The sequence below is a fragment of the Diuraphis noxia genome, unplaced genomic scaffold (genome assembly GCF_037042655.1).
Source record: "Diuraphis noxia isolate RWA-SAM2 unplaced genomic scaffold, SU_Dnox_SAM2 contig0004, whole genome shotgun sequence".
Classification (NCBI taxonomy): Eukaryota; Metazoa; Arthropoda; class Insecta; order Hemiptera; family Aphididae; genus Diuraphis; species Diuraphis noxia.
In genome coordinates, this window is record NW_028301714.1 from 7,598,219 (window position 1) to 7,618,302 (window position 20,084).

The 20,084-nt window shown below is 29.9% G+C and overlaps 4 protein-coding genes, 1 long non-coding RNA gene and 1 pseudogene across 10 annotated transcripts; 2 read left to right on the forward strand and 4 right to left on the reverse strand.

Annotated features, from left to right (window-relative positions):
- Window positions 1-162: 162 nt before the first annotated feature.
- On the reverse strand, window positions 163-1,944 carry LOC107166359 (histone H1 pseudogene; annotated as a pseudogene).
- Window positions 1,945-6,890: 4,946 nt separating this feature from the next.
- LOC107166355 (histone H2A) lies at window positions 6,891-7,438 on the forward strand. Its single transcript, XM_015514983.2, has one exon. It carries the CDS (start codon window positions 7,022-7,024, stop codon window positions 7,397-7,399), a length of 378 nt encoding a protein of 125 aa, XP_015370469.1. The 5' UTR covers window positions 6,891-7,021; the 3' UTR covers window positions 7,400-7,438.
- A 311-nt stretch (window positions 7,439-7,749) lies between these two features.
- Window positions 7,750-12,667, forward strand: ric8a (ric8 guanine nucleotide exchange factor A). 4 transcript variants are annotated; one of them, XM_015514979.2, is made up of 12 exons: window positions 7,750-7,955; window positions 8,277-8,438; window positions 8,525-8,664; window positions 9,251-9,369; window positions 9,589-9,787; window positions 9,846-9,957; window positions 10,020-10,198; window positions 10,268-10,400; window positions 10,462-10,699; window positions 10,762-10,906; window positions 10,965-11,084; window positions 11,148-12,667. In XM_015514979.2, exons 2-12 carry the CDS (start codon window positions 8,358-8,360, stop codon window positions 11,287-11,289), a joined length of 1,608 nt encoding a protein of 535 aa, XP_015370465.2. In that variant the 5' UTR covers window positions 7,750-7,955; window positions 8,277-8,357; the 3' UTR covers window positions 11,290-12,667. The 4 variants fall into 4 exon arrangements, with proteins under 4 accessions (XP_015370465.2, XP_015370466.2, XP_015370468.2 ...); XM_015514980.2 differs by having other exon boundaries at window positions 8,293-8,438; XM_015514982.2 differs by lacking the exon at window positions 7,750-7,955 and adding an exon at window positions 8,015-8,167 and having other exon boundaries at window positions 8,293-8,438.
- An 860-nt stretch (window positions 12,668-13,527) lies between these two features.
- Window positions 13,528-15,256, reverse strand: LOC149055611 (uncharacterized). Of its 2 annotated transcripts, none has more exons than XR_016191739.1 (3): window positions 15,102-15,256; window positions 13,733-13,868; window positions 13,528-13,653 (listed from the first exon to the last, which is right to left on the reverse strand). It is a non-coding gene; the product is annotated as an uncharacterized LOC149055611 (long non-coding RNA). The 2 variants fall into 2 exon arrangements; XR_016191738.1 differs by lacking the exon at window positions 15,102-15,256 and adding an exon at window positions 13,962-14,762.
- Window positions 15,257-16,080: 824 nt separating this feature from the next.
- mtTFB1 (mitochondrial transcription factor B1) lies at window positions 16,081-18,448 on the reverse strand. The gene is made up of 5 exons (XM_015514990.2): window positions 18,173-18,448; window positions 17,879-18,075; window positions 17,667-17,824; window positions 16,517-16,670; window positions 16,081-16,451 (listed from the first exon to the last, which is right to left on the reverse strand). Exons 1-5 carry the CDS (start codon window positions 18,446-18,448, stop codon window positions 16,190-16,192), a joined length of 1,047 nt encoding a protein of 348 aa, XP_015370476.2. The 3' UTR covers window positions 16,081-16,189.
- Window positions 18,449-18,467: 19 nt separating this feature from the next.
- Window positions 18,468-19,578, reverse strand: Ccdc56 (Coiled-coil domain containing 56). Of its 2 annotated transcripts, none has more exons than XM_015514992.2 (2): window positions 19,427-19,578; window positions 18,468-18,762 (listed from the first exon to the last, which is right to left on the reverse strand). In XM_015514992.2, exon 2 carries the CDS (start codon window positions 18,729-18,731, stop codon window positions 18,468-18,470), a length of 264 nt encoding a protein of 87 aa, XP_015370478.1. In that variant the 5' UTR covers window positions 18,732-18,762; window positions 19,427-19,578. The 2 variants fall into 2 exon arrangements, with proteins under 2 accessions (XP_015370478.1, XP_015370477.1); XM_015514991.2 differs by having other exon boundaries at window positions 19,202-19,495.
- Between the last annotated feature and the right edge of the window lie 506 nt (window positions 19,579-20,084).

Below are 20,084 nucleotides of genomic sequence, written 5' to 3' on the forward strand. Positions count from 1 at the left end.
GGTTTACATTTATTTAAGATAAATTATGTCACAATATTATTAATGGCAAATTAAATGTTATAATTTTTAACTAATATCCTTACTATTTTTTCCATTTAACAATCTAATGAAGCTACAGATTTATTATGAAAAAAAATGTATAATGTATAAAAATATCCCAGAAATAATAAGCAGAATTATCATAAATTTAATTAAGTTTATAATGTATAACACAAAAATTAATCAGAACGACAATTAAATATAAATGTAATATAATTTTGTATCATTGATTATAAATTCATGGTATACTTTATACAGATTTTTAATATAGGTAATATCCTAGACTAACTAATTATCTCCGTTCACTTGTTTACCTGTCATTGCATTCGAATTTAAAACATCCATTATAATTACCCGCTTTTTTATTTTTATTTTCAATAACTAAATTAAAATTAAAATTAAATTATTATGTAGAAATTACTTTCCATATAATAAATTAAAAGTATAGTATTGTAATTAAAATTCATTCTTCAACTAGTACCTACTAGCCCAACTATATTATACACAAAATTATAAAAATTATTTTTATTCGTGTTTTAAATTTATCTAGATTGTCTTATGATTAATTTGCAAATATGATATATTAATTATATACATTTAGCGGATGTGCCAAAATGACATTTTTGAAAAAAATTGACATGTCCACCATACCAAAGCAATATCATGTCCACTTTGGACATTTTGAAAACTGATCATATTTCATTATTATATAAATTTACTTTTTTTTAAATATATTATATAGATAGATAAATAAATGTGGAAATCATTTCTGAAACATATTACGTATAAAAAGTTGCATGTAAGAAGCCATTCTCGGGTGTGAGCCGTGAGGCTCGTCTAAAACTTAGAAAAAAAAATTTTCGTAACTGTTTAAGACATACTCGTTGATAAAATAACAAAAAAAACAAATTATCCAGATTGTTTTAAATCCATAAAATACCTATTCTCAGTTTTGAACAACAATTTGAACTCATCGTCGAGTATGTAAACGCTTTGTGTTAGAGAGGCGGTAATATTATTTAATTGGTGGTCCTGAAAAGGACCGTTTTAAAGATTGAAAGGAAATAAATGGTGATTTACTTCTTTTTAGGAGTAGCAGTTTTCTTAGTCTTAGTTGGTGTTTTTTTCGACTTTGGTTTAACAGCAACTGGCTTTTTCACTTTAGCCGGAGACTTCTTAGGTTTCACCGCTGTCTTTGGTTTTTTGGCAGCAACAGCTTTCTTAGCCTTCTTGGCTGCTGGTTCGCCGGTTGCGGGTTTCTTGGCGGTCGCTAGCTTCTTCTTCTTCGGTGTTCCCGCGGCTTTGACCTTCTTGACAATCGATTTCTTCTTTTTCGCTACGACCTTCTTCTTCTTCGGTTTGGCCTCTGCGACGGGTAACTTGAAATGTCCGGAAGCACCAGTGCCTTAGGTCTGAAGGACAGTACCGTTGGCGACCGCGGCTTTCAAAAATTTCCTGATAAAAGGAGCCAACTTGGCGGGGTCGACTTTGTAGTTGGCTGCTAAGTACTTTTTGATGGCAGGCAACGACGAACCTTTCTTCTCCTTAAGCTCTTTGATGGCCTTGGTAACCATCACGGACGTACTCGGGTGCAGTGCGGTAGACTTCGCGGCTTTTGAAGCAGCTAACTTCTTCTTGATAGGTGACTTCTTCGAAACCGGTGAAGCGGTGACTGTAGCCGGAGTAGCAACAACTGTGTCTGTCATGTTGAATTTTGATATAACTTGAAACGGTAGATATAACAAATATTTTCTGTGACGATGTTGGGCAAACGGAAAATGTCCAACTATATACAATGCACCGTACCGACTAGTAAACTATAGTAATTCGCGTCGTCATCCGAGTCATGGTTGTATAAACTCTTTTTACGATTTATTAGCGTTAAGTGGTAGTACGAATCTTGTTTTGGACTTTTTGGAAAGCCAACTAAATTTTGAACAATTATCAATGATTAATATGGTGCCTATCGGTATTATTAATCAACCACGGGTCGTTATTCCCGTACTTTTCATCACGTTTTTGTAGACCGTGTTCAAAGGGTGCTCGTATGACTAAAACCAGTTAAAAATTGACAAAATAGTTTTTCACGCATTCTTCACGAGTTCCCCAACACAATAAAATTTACAGATTGTCAATAGGCCAAATTTCCGATGAATGATGGCCTTTCGAAAATGACGGTTTTAGGTTTCTGGTGAGGCTCAGTGTCAACGACGTTTTTACCACTGATATTTTTACGAACCTAATGTTGATCATGTTTAACATAATTATTTTGAAAAATAATTAAAACAATACATTATTTAAGGATTTAAGCCGGTACTCAATTTTAAATGAACATCTGGGCTCAAAACTGCTGTTAATGGGTACACCGCAATGTTATAGACAAATACTTTTTTTATTATGTATCTACTAGCTACTTTAGTAGGTACAATTAAATACAAAATAAATAGAATTATTCAAAATTGTACTATTAAAAAAGAAGGCAGTGCAAATTTTAAATACCAATTTCTTTAATCACAGTATTTAGATTACAACTGTATTTTTTTTTTTACATTATACATTTATCAGGTTTAAATATTAAATATACTAAATTTAAAACTATGTCCAAGGATTTTTACAACTTATTTTAAATCAATTACCAAATTAGATTTACCGTTTATTATATTAAAAATAAAATACTATGCTTTACATTTTTAAGCTAAGTTTTATCAACCATATTATCGAATGTAGGAAAAAATGCTACGGAAAAAAATCCAGCGAAAAAAAAGCCACGGGAAAAATAATCCACAGAAAAAAAAGCCATGAGAAAAATAAGACACGGAAAAAAATGTCAAATCACAATAATTAAATATATAACAAATAAAATATAAGTATTAAATTAGGTACTATTTAAAAAAATTTTACACAGATTATACATTATGTTATTATTTATTATTCATATAGTAATAAATATGTTTTAGATTCTAAACAGCAATGAATGTATTGATTTTATCAAACAAAAAATTTATATTAAAAATATACATACATTTATTTATTTCAAGATAGCATGTAGTTCATACTGTAACATGAACATTTAAAAAAGAATCACTCTGTACAAAGTATAATACATAATATTTATACATATCTAGGGTGTAAAACATAAATCAATTGATTTCAAAATAATAGGTATCCACAAAATATTATGTTATTTTTATTCAATATAATATATTATAATATTAACAATTTTATTTTCATATATGAATGCGGACAATACAGTATGATCAACTGTGTTAAAAATTTTAAATTAATTAACATATTATAACCTGTGTATTAATAATTATACATATATATATATATATATATATATATGTGTGTGTATATTGTATACAATATGACCAATGTTTAAAAATTTTGAGTAATATTTTAGATTTTATTTTTTTATATATTTGACCAATAATGTGTAAACAATTTTTAAATAATACCTAATTTAATACTTTAAATTGAATCGTTATATATTTAATTATTGTACCTAATTTGACTTTTTTTTCCCATGGCTTTTTTTCTGTGGATTATTTTTCCCGTGGATTTTTTTTCTTGGCTTTTTTTGCCGTGGCTTTTTTTCTGACTACCCATATTATCATACAAATGTTTTTATATTTTATAAACATTGTTGGTTAAAAATTATTACCAATCATATTAGTATTGTTACATCATGTATTTTATATTTTTAATTCATAAAACGATAAAAGATTTTGCTGTAGGTGTTTATTTTTTAAGGATTAAAGCAAAATTATTCGATACGCTAAAACAAGTTTGTAAAAATATCTTAACGTCTTGTTCGTAGATAGTATTTCATGACCCCTAATTCCCGAGATGTTTTAAATTTGAACGCAATGATATAATTTAAAATAGTAATAGTAATACCGCAATAGTAATTGTTTTCCGCACAACTGTTTTACATAGATGAAAATGTATAATAATAATATTCACTAATAATCGTTTCTATGATTTTTGAGTAATCTTGAAGTAATATCTCCGATTTCAATAATTAATGATTATCATAATAATTATAGGAATAAGATAGTATTTTTGAAGGTTTGATATGAATAAAGTATATGCAGACGCATTCGTCTTTTCTAATGTCTCCATTATTGTACGTTGTCGTGTACGCCGATCATCGACAGATACAAATAATCGAACAAATATTAATAATAAGCACTTTTATTAAGTTTGGCGTCCAGTGGTAACCGAGTCACGCGATCACCACACTCTGACCCTTTTGCTATGTCTACATAATTGTTAAATATTAATCTTAAAATCAAAAACACTACAATCGAATAGGTGGTATAATCGATATTTAACTTCACCTAGTTATATTTGACTATAATTAAATGATACTTAATTGTTATTATATTGCCTAATTGTTTTCTTAACCTATTTGCATTTATGTTTAATGTTATTAATATAGAATTTTGACTGTTTATCTAACTAGGTATTATCTGTAGTTGTTTTCTTAACCTAGTTTTTACTTACTAACATTTATTATTTCTACATCCATTTAACTTCGATATTATTGTATATCTATATTAAACGCTTAATACAACAGCCCTCTATTTTACAAAAAAATATGCCCTCATATTTTACATTATTCATATTATTAACAAATTAATGTAAAGATTATGTATTTTGTAGTTTTCTAGGTAAGAATTAGCAATGACTTGTGCTGTGTAGATAGTGTTTTCAGTAATTATGTGTTGTTTTCGGTTTTTTTTTTTATATGCTGATGTTTCAAAATTGTCTTTGTCTAAGCTGTCTTATTGTTTTATTCAATTGTGTAATATATCAGTCTATGTTTATTGTTCCGTTTGTGTTGTTGTCCATCCATATACAATATTTTCACCATGGATCCAAATAGTTTATCATGCATTGTGGTGCTTTGCTTTGTTGTGGGGGGGGGGGGGTGGCTATGCCATTAACTATTCCAGGCTTCTGCCTCTACTAGTGGGTAGAAGTTTATTTGGAAGGTTTATGTTAGTTTTATTGATTTACCCAGATGAGTGGGTAGGGTTTGATTATGCGTTTGGTAGTTGGAGGAGTGTGAGTTTTGCCTAGAAGTCGGATGTGGTCGTGATTTGAGAAAGAGTTTTTGTAGAACATTGAATTGGTTTGGGAACGAATAGAATTTTGAATAGATTTGAAATTAGTGGATTTTAGAAGGACCGAGTTTTTAACGAAGGAAGGCAGACCCGTTATAGTGCGTATGCCGATGTTTTGGACGGATTCAATGCGGTTCCATTGTGAGGGACCTATGAAGGGAGCCCACGAAGAGCCAGCGTACGTTAGGATTGGAGCGACGTAAAGTTTAAGAATGGTTAGTTTTATTGTCGTTGGGACGGGGCTAGTGCGGTTTAGTATGGGGTAAAGCATACCTCGGGTGCGGGTGGCCTTTTTAGTGATGTTAAGGATGTGTTTGCCGAAGGTGAGTCTGCGCCCTATGGTAACGCCGAGGTATTTCGCTTGGTTGGACCAGCTAACATGCATTGTGGTGGAGGTACGTATCGTCTTTTGTAAATACTCTTGAGTTATTTCTACATACATATATATATATATATATATATATATATATTTATTTTTTTATGACATAACGTTGTTATGGTCAACTTCATGGAAATTGAATGGCCCCTATGGATGGTTTCGCCGCGCTCTATGAAGTTGTTGTAGTGGCCCAGGAAGTTTTTTTTTGTGAATGACGAGACTTAGTATTGTAAAATAATGTACTTAATGAGACAGCAACAAAAAGGATTTTTTTTATTGACCTAATTACAATTATAAAAAAAAATTTATAAGAACATGGTCTGGTATGTTTTATAGCCATAGAATATTTTGAGGTTAAACTTGGCATACAAAAAAAAATTGGTATAAGTAACCCTTATTATTATAGGTACGGGTTATTACATTACAAGTAGTCGTATTTTTTTTTTTTTGGATAACAGTTGAAAATGACTGCGGTCGTCTTTTGTATGTTTAGTCTAATTCTCCATTTGTTCATCCATTCTACTGCTGTAGTCTATTTGATGTTGTAGCAAAGCGAACGTATAGTTTAAATATACTACATTTTGTAGTTAGTGAGATTTGACATATTATACGTTTAAGTATGGGATAGAGTTAGGAGTTAGGAGTAACCTATCACAAGTGCGGGTGGCCTTTTTAGTAATGTTTTGGCTTTGCTTTGGGAGGGGTGGCTATGCCGTTTACTATTCCAGGCTTGTGCCTCTACTAGTGGATGGATTTTGGGGTTGATTGGTATGTTCAGTTATGTTAGTCAGTCCAATTTAATGGGTATGGTTTGAGTAAACGTTTGGTGGTTGGAGGGGAGTGGGTTTTACCTAAGAGGCGGATATGATCGTAATCGGAAAAAGAGTTATTGTAGAACATTGTTTTTGATTGAGAGCAAATGGAATTTTGGATAGATTTGAAGTTGGCTGATTTTAAAAGGGCCGAGTTTCTAACGATAGAGGGCATACCGGTTATCGTGCGTATGCCGATGTTTTGGACGGATTCAATACGTCTCCAATGGGAGGGGCCGATATAAATATAATAGTAATGTTTTGGACGTATTTTTTAAGGTATTTGTATATTATGTGGAGAGTTTTGCGTACGGTAAATTACGTTACTTAAGCCAAGCAATATTTCGTTTGTGTATTGGATAAAATATTATAACTATGACAGTATTAACAGGGTTTTTGATTCACTCATAATATACAGTTATAGTAGTTTTTCAACAAGTATATTATACAATAATGCCGAACAAAAATAACATTGCCTTATCATTGATGTTGAGTAAAATATGTTATGTTTGCTCGTCATACAATCTTTTTTTTGTCCAATCATATGATTGTTGTCTAGATTTTTGCTTTATAAGCAACGATTTTAACAAAATTGCAAATAGTAACATTCAGTGTCACATCTTATCTACTAGTCAACGCTACTCTATACTAAAATCATCATGAGCGGACGCGGTAAAGCAGGAAAAGCAAAAGGAGGAAAATCCAAGACCAGGTCTTCCCGTGCCGGACTCCAGTTCCCGGTCGGTCGTATCCATCGTCTGTTGAGGAAAGGAAACTACGCCGAACGTGTCGGAGCCGGAGCACCGGTATACTTGGCCGCCGTCATGGAGTATTTGGCAGCCGAAGTTTTGGAGTTGGCCGGTAATGCCGCCCGTGACAACAAGAAGTCCCGTATCATCCCCAGACATTTGCAATTGGCCATCAGAAACGACGAGGAGTTGAACAAATTGTTGTCCGGAGTTACCATCGCTCAAGGCGGTGTGTTGCCCAACATCCAAGCCGTTCTGTTGCCCAAGAAGACCGAAAAAAAGGCTTAATTCTTAATAATCTGATACCAGTGAAAACGGCCCTTTTCAGGGCCACCAAAATTGTGTTAAACTACTAATATCCTTAACTTTATATTATATTGTTAACATTAGGGGAACTCCCTCCCATTTAAATAATTACTAAATGAAAACACTATTCCCGAAGTACCGAGTAATGTTTTAAACTCTTAATTGTTCGTGTATTTAAAAATCAATTAAGTGATCACAATGTAGAGAAAATAAGTTTATGTTCTACTTCAACTAGACGGATCTATATGCCTTCAGACCACAACGACCGTCGACCAGTCAACTGACGAAAGTAATCGACCACCATGCACACTCATTGAGGAAAGAACAGGAGCACCGAGCAGTCTTCCTAGACTTCGACAATATGTGTGACACGGTTAGTGGTTACACGTACTTATCACCGCCACCATCTTGATCACCTATTTGGTAACTATTGATAACGGTAGTGATAACAACACGGAATAAATAACAGTATTGAGCGATGGCCGATGATAACAATATAATAATGATGCACATTGTACATAGAGTATCCGATTATCGAGTAAGTCATTGTCAATAAATAATAATTTAATATCCTACTTAGTACTTAGTACTTAAGCAAAAAAATAATTAAATTATTTAAATACCCAATCCATAAGTTAATCATACAATACTTGTTTTTGTTTTATGTGTACATTAATACTAAAAATCAACGTTGATATATTTTAATTACGATTAGGTAGTTATTTTCATTTTTTAATGATTTGGAAATTGGTGTGTAAAATTTTAATTTTAATTCAATAATTATTTGATTATGCATTTTAATTTTTTCATAAAATATTACATGAAGTATAAATTATTTAATTATTGTTTCCTTAAACAGAATTATTTGAATCTAGGACAATCTGCGGTACACCCTACTTGGTTTAATATTTGTCACATAAAATATATTGAATAAACAACTATGATATCAGAAATTAATGCAGCTATTGAACAAAACAATTTTCAGCGAGTAAAAGTTTTAGTTGAAGCTATCATTGAACAAGTGAGTTACATACATTGTTTTAGCTCTCTTTGATTGTAGTACTTATCGTGTTCAGAGCATAATTATGTATACTTTTTTGATTACAGCACTCAAATACATTCAATTTTGACACCTATCATGCTGACAATACTTTCAAACAGTTATGGGAATCTATGTTCCTGTGCTTGGCGGGGGACAGTTACAAATGTATTCACAAACAATGTTTAACATGCATTCGGCTCTTGAGGTAAACTTGTCTTAAAATTATAAATACATTCTTGTCCAATATCAAACCCTTATATGATATATTAAATAAATATTATATAAATAAAAACTATTCTTTTGTCATTTTACTGGTTATTAAGTTTTCCTTCAATTATATAGCTATAGTCAATGTGTACAATTATTTGTTGATTATGACAGGTATATCTATTGAATTTTATGAAAAAACTTAAGTTTAGCTCCTTAGTAAATTTCTTTTAAATTATTAAAAACACATGGTGTGGAAAATTTAAATTCAAAACATTCCTCAACTTGTGTAAAACTTCCTTGAGTATGCTACGAAGTTTAAACCAAATTGGTAATAGCACACAGACTTTTTGAGTATAACTATTGATAGTCTATAGCCTGGGTTATCCATTGTGCCACAGTTTCAATAATTCAAATACTATAAGTTGGCCGACAAAAAATTGCATGGTAACCAAACTTAAATCATGCTATACAATTTAATAGTTTACTAAGTAATAGCAAAACTCTTGACAACATATAACTAGATTATACAACTAAATGGTAACATTTATTTTTGAATACATATTCTTTTTTATGATTTTCAGCCGAGACAAAACACATTTAAAAGAAATTGTAATTGAACAACACGTAAATATTCTACTACAGTGTGCTAATCTTGTTGAAGACACATTAAGCATAGTAATCACACCTGAAAATACAGATGGTAAGTTATCGAATATTTTTATGATTTTATCAATAAGTTATAATTTATACTCGGAAATAAAATTTGTTTTCTACAAATTTAAAATTTAAAAAAGCATACATTGATTCAAAAATAAATTCTAACTAAATTAAAAATTATTATTTAAATAATGGATGCCAAATATGTTGTAGTAGGTACCTACTTAATAGTTAATAATTGTGTTATGATTCTATCCTTCAGTTATTGTGGAAGGCCTGAAATGTCTGTGTAATATAGTTTATAATTGTAACACTGCACAAGAAGTATGCTGTTCAAATAAAACTGTTGATTGCATTATGCTGAGACTGAGAACATATTTTGAACAGAATATTCCATATGCCATAAAATATTTTGACATCAAACTTTTATTTCTCTTAACAGCATTTAACAAGAATATAAGGTAGACTTCTAATGCGTATATTTATTTTTTAGTGTATTTACTAACTTTTATATTTTAGATTAAAAATCACAGAAAAGTTACATGGTCTCACATACCTAACAGAAGTCTTGGACAATATATTACGTGACACTATTGAAGATGCATCCAAAAACAATTCGTCTTGCTTACAGGTGACTTACTTGTTTACCTTCTAAAAAAATAATACTTTGAATAACATGAATTATATTTATAGGAAGAAAATGTGTTACTCAGCTGTGAGATATTAAAAACTTTATTTAACTTGACCGTAAACCCAATCAGTGAGTCATCTGATGAAGATAATTATTCAATTTGGATTAGGTTGATTTCTATATTACGTGATTTACTTGTTACCTCAACTTTTGTCCCATTATTTCAAGATAACATTATTTGGTAAATATATATATATATATTTTTTTTTAAATGTTCTTATATTTTGGACATTATTTATTATTACTTTAGCAATGTTGTAAACTTGTTGACAAATGTACCTCCAACTTGTTTGGATCAATTGCTGGTCAAAAGTCATTGGTGTGATGTTGATGCTTTAAAAGTGATAGTGAATTTTCTTGACAGCCGATTATCTAGTACAGAGGTACTTTATTATATCCTATGATGATAATTTACCTTAATTTAATCTGATACAATGATTTTAGAATCCGTCATATGAAAATATATCACCAGTATTGATGGTTTTATTAAAAGGATCAAGATCTGTTGCTAAATTTCGTTGTGAAGTACGGCAGCAAATTTTACCTCCATTAAAAGATGTTATTAATCGACCTGAACAAGGAAATACATTGCGTAATAAATTATGCCGTTTACTCACTACTCCCAATGTAAGTCTATGTGACTTAGTTGCTGAACTGTTGTTTGTCTTATGTAAAGAAAATGGTACGAAACTCATTATATTATTTTTATTATACTTTTATTAATGTAATTTTAATTATTTTTAGTGGGTCGTATGATCAAGTATACAGGATTTGGTAATGCAGCTGGTTTATTTGCAAATCGAGGATTACTTTGTAAAACATCAAATCCAGATTACTCGTCAGATAGTGAAGATAGTGATACAGAAGAATACCTAACATATAAAGACCAGTTGAGTTTCTATTTTAACTAGTATGTGTACCAATAATATGTACATTATGTTCTTTAGGATAAATCCAGTTCTTGGCTGTTACGAACCACCAAAACCTAATCCATTTGAGTGCATGTCTGTTGAACAACAAGAACATGAAGTTATGCAGTTAGTTTCTAAAATGGATAAACTCACTAGGTATTTAAAAATTATATATTATTAACTTAAAAGATTTGTATTATTAAAAACTATTTAATTTAGGGAAGGAGTGATACAACCGTGTAAAATTGGTGATGATGGGCGACCAAAACCTATTGAACATGTTCTTCAACTTCAAGAAGAATTAATGAATCATTTTACAAACATTAAAAATAAAGATGGACCAGATGATGAGAGTGATTAAGTTGTTAATTTATTTATTTATTTATTTGATCGTTAATTTATTTTTATTTATTATCAACACATTTGTAGTCAAACTTTTTACTCATAGTATTCATTAGCTTAGGTACCTATATAAAATATTAACTCTAAGGTATAATTCATGTGTTCAGGTCTGATGTCTTTAGATTTAAAGTTAGTCTTTTTAATCTGCCATCTAGTAAATTTGATTTTGCACATACTATTCATAAATTAAATTTAATATTGCCATTTTTGTTACACATTGATTTTAATATATAATATGTTCAGAAGGTGATTTTTAATATAGGACACTCATTGTTTCACAATTATTTAAAGACAAACTAACTAACCTAATTAATTTTTTTATTTCTTACTCTAAAAAATACAAATACTAATGTATACATTTTATAATTTGAACCATTGTTTCTTATTTTATTAGCAGTAGAAGTTTAAAAGACTAAATTGCTCTACATAGCTCTAAATACCATTATTTTACTATGTACGCATAACGTATGCAGAAAATGATAGTCAAACATTCAGTGCAATTTAGGTATACTATATAAAATGCTGATTTTGACTATAAAGTGGCTTACACACTAGGCGATTAATCGCGCAAAATAAAATGTGTGTATTTATATCATTACATTAAAGGTTATCTGTGAACAGAATGTCACAACATTGGATAATGTTAAATGAGGATGCACATACTTCCAACATTTTTTGTTTGAGGTATGGTTTACTTCTCTTGTGAGTGGCCAAAATACAGTGGTTGAATAATTATTTTTAGGGTGTCTCTTCATCTTTTAAAAATGTTAAATTGTTAAATATTTCTAACAATAAACTATTGGTTCAAAGTTCAATATTTACACAAAAACCTTTTCTATTTCACATTAAAAAAGCAAAAAATAATGATGAAAAATCTAAGAAAAAATTATTATTGTAGATCTCAAAAATATATTGTTAGCACGAGTGTCTTTAGTTTTAAAAAAAATCTTCTTATTACTTATATAATGTATATTTTATTTTTCAACTTAATTACCATAATCATGGTACTGGCTACTTATGTATCACATCTTATTTCAAATCTCAACAATTTTGAAGATTAAATTAATTAATATATAATTATTTTGTAATATTAAATTATACCATACATTTTAAAAATTTCTAAAACATTATTTGCCTAGCCATTAGAATTTAAAATGCTCGGTAACTGACTTATATATATCATATCAGTCTATCATATATTCTATAACATACTTCTAACTGACTGTACACTAACACTTAATGCTAGAGCATTTTTCAATTCTTTTCATAAAATTGATTTAAGTTTTATAAATAATTGTAATCATTGAACTATGTTAATAAAAGCTGAAAAAAATTTATATATACCTAGTGAATAATACTTGTTTTCTGATCAAATTAAGGTTTAAAAATGCATTATTGAATTCTTGTTGTTGCGTCTTAAACTCTTAACACACAAGGCAGCAAATTGTTGTTTATTAATTCAATAGTGTGCTGTTAATTTTGAAGATTAAATTGACCTATTATACAATTTTAAGGAAAGATTATTATCTATGGCCCTACAAAAGCAATTACTAATATTATTTTTTATTTTAAAATGAACAGTTAATTTACTCTTAAAGTCTAAAAGCAAAACTAACAGTATTGTAATAAAAGTGGCGAATGGAAATTTCTTATGACATACATGTGTAAGACAAAAGTGACACATAAAAGTGTGACATCTAACAGTTAATAATAATAATTATATTACACTAATTATGAACATTTAATTTTGTTGATTAAAATATCTAAATAAAAAAAAAAAGTGGTTAAACTATCCGAAAAAGTCTGTGTAAAAATTAAATTTACAAAACATTGAACACATTATATTGTGTAATGGTCTTACAAATACCATTTAACAATGGGAATTCGGAAATATAAGAAACTTTCGGTCATAATACACAATGGATATAGAGCTATGTGTATTTCCCATACACAAAGTTGTGCCCAACACAATCCCCACCACCAATTTCATTTCGGGGAACAATACATTATTACCCAAGAACCCAACGTTGAGCTAACAATCACTAAAACAGCTTATTAATGAGTGATTATTTTAGATACACCAAATGATAAGGTAGCTCTGTCTATTATATATTATGTTCTAAAGTTGAAACAAACTGCCCTCTCAGAAAAGAAGAATTTGAATTTATATTTTGTATGTATAAAAAAAAAACTAAAATATCTTCTAATTATAGTGTCAACTATTATTTTATTTCCTTATTTAAATAACAGAATCATGGTAGAATATCACACATACCAAAGCAATTACGCTCCATATGACCTCTTTTTTTACATTTAAAGCACCCTGAAACATAAATAAACAATGTACAATTTCATTAATATCATACCTGATCAAAATTTGAATTTGGTACGAGTCTACTCACTAAGCTTTTTTTCAAGGCGGTTCCCTCCTTGGCGGCGCGGCAGCTAGATTGGGAAGAGTATACAGGTGCGTTGTACGCCTGTTCTTTACGGCGTACGCCCTTCCCATAAAATATAAAAATTTGTTCTACCTTTTTTCTAAAACAGAAAAAATAATTTAAATGAGTAATTTTCGCAGTTAATTATTCTACTGCTGTGGCGTGTAGAATTGCATTACAACACTTAACAAACCTATACAGCATTTCAACAAATCGCTTTCTACACACTGAATTTGGTTATCACAGTAACGTTTTCATCTACACATCTACACAAATTTTATAAAAATTACTCATCATTATGAATTAACGAAAAATAAACTGAACACGTGACCTGTTACAACGACAAACTACATACATTACATAATATGCAATGACTTCCGCAAAAAAATGATTTTTCCATAGAAACTATTTTATGTAGATACACGTTACGTGTTTTGAGTTAAGAGGGAGGATGTCAGCGCAGCGATGTTACTATAAAATTCTTGCCCATGAGCCACAATTTTATGGCCCCCAAGAATCGTTATTTTTTTGATTAAATTCAAAGTAAAATTATAGTGAACCTTAGTTTTAAGTGTTTTAACGATATAAACCTAACCTTTTGACTATACGAAGTGGTTTTTAATTATTGATTTTGGTTGACTACAATAATTTAAAAAACACTATTCATTATGAATTTACAAAATCAAAACAACCCGGAACACGTGTTTTATTGTGATTGTAACCACATAAAGAGTATACATTAGCGATTTCAGTAAAAATTTACATTTCTGCAAAAATAATTCTACATACGAGTACATGTTACGTAAAGGGATACGTTCTACACGTAGGTACCGAAGACAAGCATTTATGCTTTACGATATTTTACGAAAATGATTTAAAATTTTGATTACCGCACGAACATTTTAACTTTTCCAAATTTTATAAAATTATAAATCATTATAAATTATTAAAAATAAAAACAAAAAACTGAACACGTGGCCTGGTGGCCTGCATTGACCACTGCACAGTGCATAATGCAAAGACTAAAAAAAATAATAATTTTCTCATAAATTACTCTACAGCAGTGTTACGAGTGTTACGTGTTTGAGTTAACAGTTAACTCAAAGGAATACAAGAATTCACATTGATTCAAACGCACGTGTGCCGAGAAAGGCCTTTCAACTTAACGATATTCTACTAAATGGTTATCGAATATTTTCCGCGATAGAATATTATCATATTGAATATTAAAATTATTTTTAAGTATTTAAAATAAATAAAAATAAAAACGCGAGACAAAGGTAATATTAAAGTACCTTAACCAAATATTTAATATCAACAAAGGTCTACTTACTCGATTACCGCTCGATTGTTAAATGAAATTAGTCTTACCGTCTCCTGATCGTCACATACCCTGTTGCCAAAATAATATTTTCCATCACTCCTTTAAATTGGTTACATACGATAACGAGCGTATCGATAACCCCGCGATTAAACGAAGGGTGCGTATGAGTGTATGGCAAAGATCAATAGCGGATACGAAAGATAGAAACCGTGTTGTAAAACGCGCCTTTGATAACAATATAATATATTATATGTATAGAAAATCATTAAACACTGTTCGATCAGAATATACCATTCTTTTTGATTTTTGAATGTCTATGCAATCCGCCTTGCACTGACAACCGAGTGACCGTCCACGATCCATATTACTGTTGATGTAATGGCTATAACATTTATACCAAAGTACCTATTCACTAAATATTAATTCCACTTATCGTCGTGTCTGCATACTTGAATTGATGTAGCACATTGTCCATCTTGAGTGGCTTACTTGAAAATTAATCGATGTTCATCTGTGTTAACTGACTTGCTAGACGCTTCAAAATTAGTAATTACCTTTATTTTTGCACACGAAAAAGCACCGGACATGAGACGTCGAGCCGTATTATTCAATTGCCGACTTCCGTGGGCAATGTGAGATATCTACTATCTAGACACCCAAACTCGAAATTCAAAGTATTCAAACTTTCCCGCCTTCGAAACGATCACCAACCATAGATAATAAAGAATCTTTATTATCTATGTCACCAACACCGAGCCTTATCAAAACTCCTTATCACTTCGAAAAACCAACAATATTACATTTATTTGTTAAAAATAAATGACGACATTATCGTTTCCAGCCAACACCAACCACTCACGGCGTTTCCGATGGCAGCTAGTATTAGTATTACTACAACTTACTGTCTACTAAATGTAGTTTAATCTCGTTATAAATAATTAATAATTGTAATCCCACAAATTCTCTCTGTATTTTTAAATAAAAACAATTTATATTCTCTGTTAATTAAATTGAAATATATTTTATGAAATACAAATATTTAAACACTATTACTAACTACATAAACTACAGTATGCCATGAAATAATCACAATGTTATTAACATTCATTTATCGATATTATGTTTTCACTGCTATCTGAATTATTAATTTCAACAAAAGGCCAATTATCTTCCGATTTTTGTCCTCGGTAATTGTATTTCATGTAGTCTGGCTTCTCCTTGCATATAGACATGTATGCCTCGCAGATACGACCAAATTCACTAACAGTTAATTGGAATGGTCTTGTGCTTGGTTCTATTGCTGCAGCAGTTAATAGTTCACTGGCGAGTTGTTCTCTGACTGGTTTTGGAAATAGCGTCCTTTATAATATAAGCCAAACAATAATTTTATATTCATTCTAATTATTTGAATGTAAATTACTCACTCAACACCTCGAATACAATGTTTTTGTCTGAAGCTAAACACAGACCTGATAACTTTTTCAATTATGTCGAATGGCAAATCAATAATTGGCTTTTTTAGAGGTGTAAGACGTACAACGCCCACATCAACATTTGGTTTTGGAATAAATGCTCGACCTTTAATTAAGATTAAAACAAAATTTCAACAATTTTTCTTAAAAACATAATTAAGCTATAATGATATTTGTTACTATAGTTAACTATTTAGGAAATTTATAATCTAGAGAAGAATATTTTTCAAAGCCTGTTGTTCACTAATAATATTGATACTGAACAAAAAGTTATTTTGTTGGCAAACTTTCTAATATAAGATTAACCAATTCTCAATGTAACAGTTTGTTGAACATTAACACAAGTTTCTTACCACAATTCCCAATAATGGTATAAATTGTAATTCAGAAAATGAAGATTTTGAATAAGGATTATATTATATAAAGATTAAATATGAGAGATAAAGAGAATAATCAAATAACCATAACTTTAAAGAGTTTAAAGTGTAATAAATGTAATCATATATGCATTGTAATTTTTTAATTAAATGAGAGCTATTGTCAATTGAATTTATTTGTTCTTTAAATGCTTGAATTATTGTTATCATCAACACTAACTACTTATATATAAATATATTTCTAGCTTATATGCATTACAAATTTAAAATCAAACTTTGTTCAACATTACACTAATTTCACCTAAAATGTTAGTAATCCATTTATGTTGATAGAAAATTATGAGGGAATTGACAATCAAAAATTCAGCAGCAAATTCATCAAATTAATTTTAAAAAAATCATCAATATAAAGAATACCTAAGTTTTCAATTGAACTTCAAAACATAAGCATTTTGGCAATATATGTTTTAAATAATTTTAAGTTGATTAAATACAATATATTTTTAAGAAAAATAATTATAATTCCTAATTCCAAAATAGCAATAATTTAAAGTACTTCAATTAAAAAAAAAAAAAATGTATTTAGTACAAAAAGTTTATGATTTAAAATATTATACTGCTTTGTAATATAAAATTAAATGTAAAAGAAATATTTTCAAAAAACATTAGTTATAAGAAATAATTAGGATATTATGTTGAATAGAACAATACTATAATAATTTTACCTGGAATATTAAATTTATGTTCAACCCTACACCAATTTTGACACATTACTGAGAGCCTACTTCTTTCTCTAGTCATTATTGGGGCTGCCATTCTTTCAGCAACTTCTTTTTGAAATGTCAATGTCATGCGGACACGGCCATATCTCCATGCACTTTTCCTGTAAATATAAATAAGTAAGTAAAAATTATAAATAGAACATAAAATATACTACCTTTCTGATATAGCTTTTAACCATCGTATAATAAGTGGAGTAGACACATTAAATGGCAAATTTCCAATTAGATGAATTTGTGGACATTTATCATCCCATTCCATTTTATTGTTTTCGTTGAACATTTGTTCTAAATTAAAATTCATTACATCCCCAAATATTAATTCCAATGGTACTGGTGATGATTCAGCTAACAACTGAAAAAATTACGATATGAAGTAAATTACTGTTATGTTATTTTAACAAATGCTCAGTAAGATAAATTATAGAGTAGAGTATAGATGAAATACCAACCTCTAGGGACGGTGTAAATCGTTTATCTTTTTCAATTATTAGTACCCTAGATGGCATGTTTTGAATTATTGATCTTGTTATGTTTCCAGGACCAGGGCCAACTTCACATACTTCACAGTCCTTAACAGATCCTGCTGATCTGACAATGCGGCTAATTAATCTTGGTTCCATTAAAAAATTTTGAGAAAGTTCTTTCATAGCACGTAGTTTATATAGTTTAATTAAATCCCTGATGCTAGGCAGGGGTGGCAGCCGGATAATCCGACTTGCAGACATAATGAGTATGTAATATTTATTATTGTTTAACAGTGACTGCAGGTTCTTCAAAATCGTCCAAGAATGTCTCCTGTTTTATTGAATAAATAGAATATCCGTATATACTCAATGTAATACCACCAAGTAATAAGCCTGTGTAACGAGCGTTTCTGCGCATACGGTTCAACCTATTGGCACGGACTAGATTTTGGCGTTCAACAAATTTTATCTGTTGTAATAATCTTTTATCGATTTCACCGTCTTTCATGAAATCAACTTTGGGCATCTGATCACTGTTAGCCATAGCAAATTGAATATATTAGCTCACTGGCTTTCTGTCAAAACATTAAAAAATAATAATTGTATTAATTGACTGCAAATTAAATAACTATTGTTCTTAAATTCCTTCAAAACAAAATGGGTAACAAACAGTTAGCATATAGATATATACAAAATGGTCTTTAAATCAAGATACCTATCTAACTCATTGATAATTTATGATTAAGTAGGCACATGTTAGCACATGATAGGTAAAAAAAGCCTATATAAAATAAAATAATTATAACAATAAGTGATGTACTCCTATACTATTATTGGTGTTACCTACCCGAGTTTTTAAAAATCTAATACAGAATTCGTTGAGGATCATTTTTGCGATTTTGTAACTATGTGCAGAACGATGAAAATTTGGGGACCTCCTAATAACCCATTCCACAAACAGGCCCGTAATCGATGGAGAACGAAAACATTTTTAAATGATCACAACGTCTTTACCTGTGTAGTACTTTTGTAATCGGCCGACCCAAATCGTTATTAAATAGGTATTGTAATCCGAGCAAAGACGTCCAATAAAATCGTAAATTTGTATGTTGTTTTATTCCATAAATAATACTCGAGACTGACAATTACTGTAGAATAAATACATGCCTATCTCAATTTACTACTAAGAGACTATAAGGTTTGACTTGGAACACGCGTGAATTGAAACTTTTAACTTACACAGTAAAGTTGCACAACAGGGGTAATCCGGTAATCGTAGCACCATCTGATCTGATTTTATATGGGTAATCTGTAAATAAAATAGAAACATAATATAATTCAGTCCTTTCCTGATAACAACACTATTTCAGCGGGCTCGGCTTTGAAGTTGTAAACGAGTTATTCAACGATGCTAATCACGATTTAAGGACAGACTGGAAACGATATTATGGACTATGGCGGGCGGGAGTCGGCCCGCAATATTATAATATTGCCTCGGTCCTTCTACCCTTGACCCTTCCCGCGAAATTTTCAAACATGCTACGCCAACTTGCTTATTTAACCATTGATCTGCGCACTCCAAAATTCATATTATAATAAAAATACCAATAATTAATAGCAACTTAGATTTACATAATTATTAAATATCGAATAAAATAATGAAATAATATGATAGTTGGTTTGATAAATTAACTCTAAAATTTACTGATATAATTAATTATTTAAAAACATTATTAAAATGTATGGAACTATGGACGTACTGTTAACAGTTAAACTAATTGTTTCTTAAAATGGGTATGTATTTACTACATAATAATATAATAATATTAGGCACAAATAAAATAAAATTAGAATTAGGTATACTAGGAACTTATTAAACATACTTACATAAAATGTC

Excerpts from the sequence above, each read along its gene's own strand:
- LOC107166355 (XM_015514983.2), top strand. The coding sequence starts at position 7,022 with ATGAGCGGACGCGGTAAAGCAGGAAAAGCAAAAGGAGGAAAATCCAAG.
- ric8a (XM_015514979.2), top strand. The coding sequence starts at position 8,358 with ATGATATCAGAAATTAATGCAGCTATTGAACAAAACAATTTTCAGCGA. Across the intron at positions 8,439-8,524 it reads TTGAAGCTATCATTGAACAA|CACTCAAATACATTCAATTT; the intron begins GTGAGTTACATA and ends TTTTGATTACAG. Across the intron at positions 10,199-10,267 it reads TTTCAAGATAACATTATTTG|CAATGTTGTAAACTTGTTGA; the intron begins GTAAATATATAT and ends TTATTACTTTAG.
- mtTFB1 (XM_015514990.2), bottom strand. The coding sequence starts at position 18,448 with ATGTCTGCAAGTCGGATTATCCGGCTGCCACCCCTGCCTAGCATCAGG. Across the intron at positions 18,076-18,172 it reads GATTTACACCGTCCCTAGAG|TTGTTAGCTGAATCATCACC; the intron begins GTTGGTATTTCA and ends TAATTTTTTCAG. Across the intron at positions 16,671-17,666 it reads ACATAAATTTAATATTCCAG|GTCGAGCATTTATTCCAAAA; the intron begins GTAAAATTATTA and ends TCTTAATTAAAG.
- Ccdc56 (XM_015514992.2), bottom strand. The coding sequence starts at position 18,731 with ATGGCTAACAGTGATCAGATGCCCAAAGTTGATTTCATGAAAGACGGT.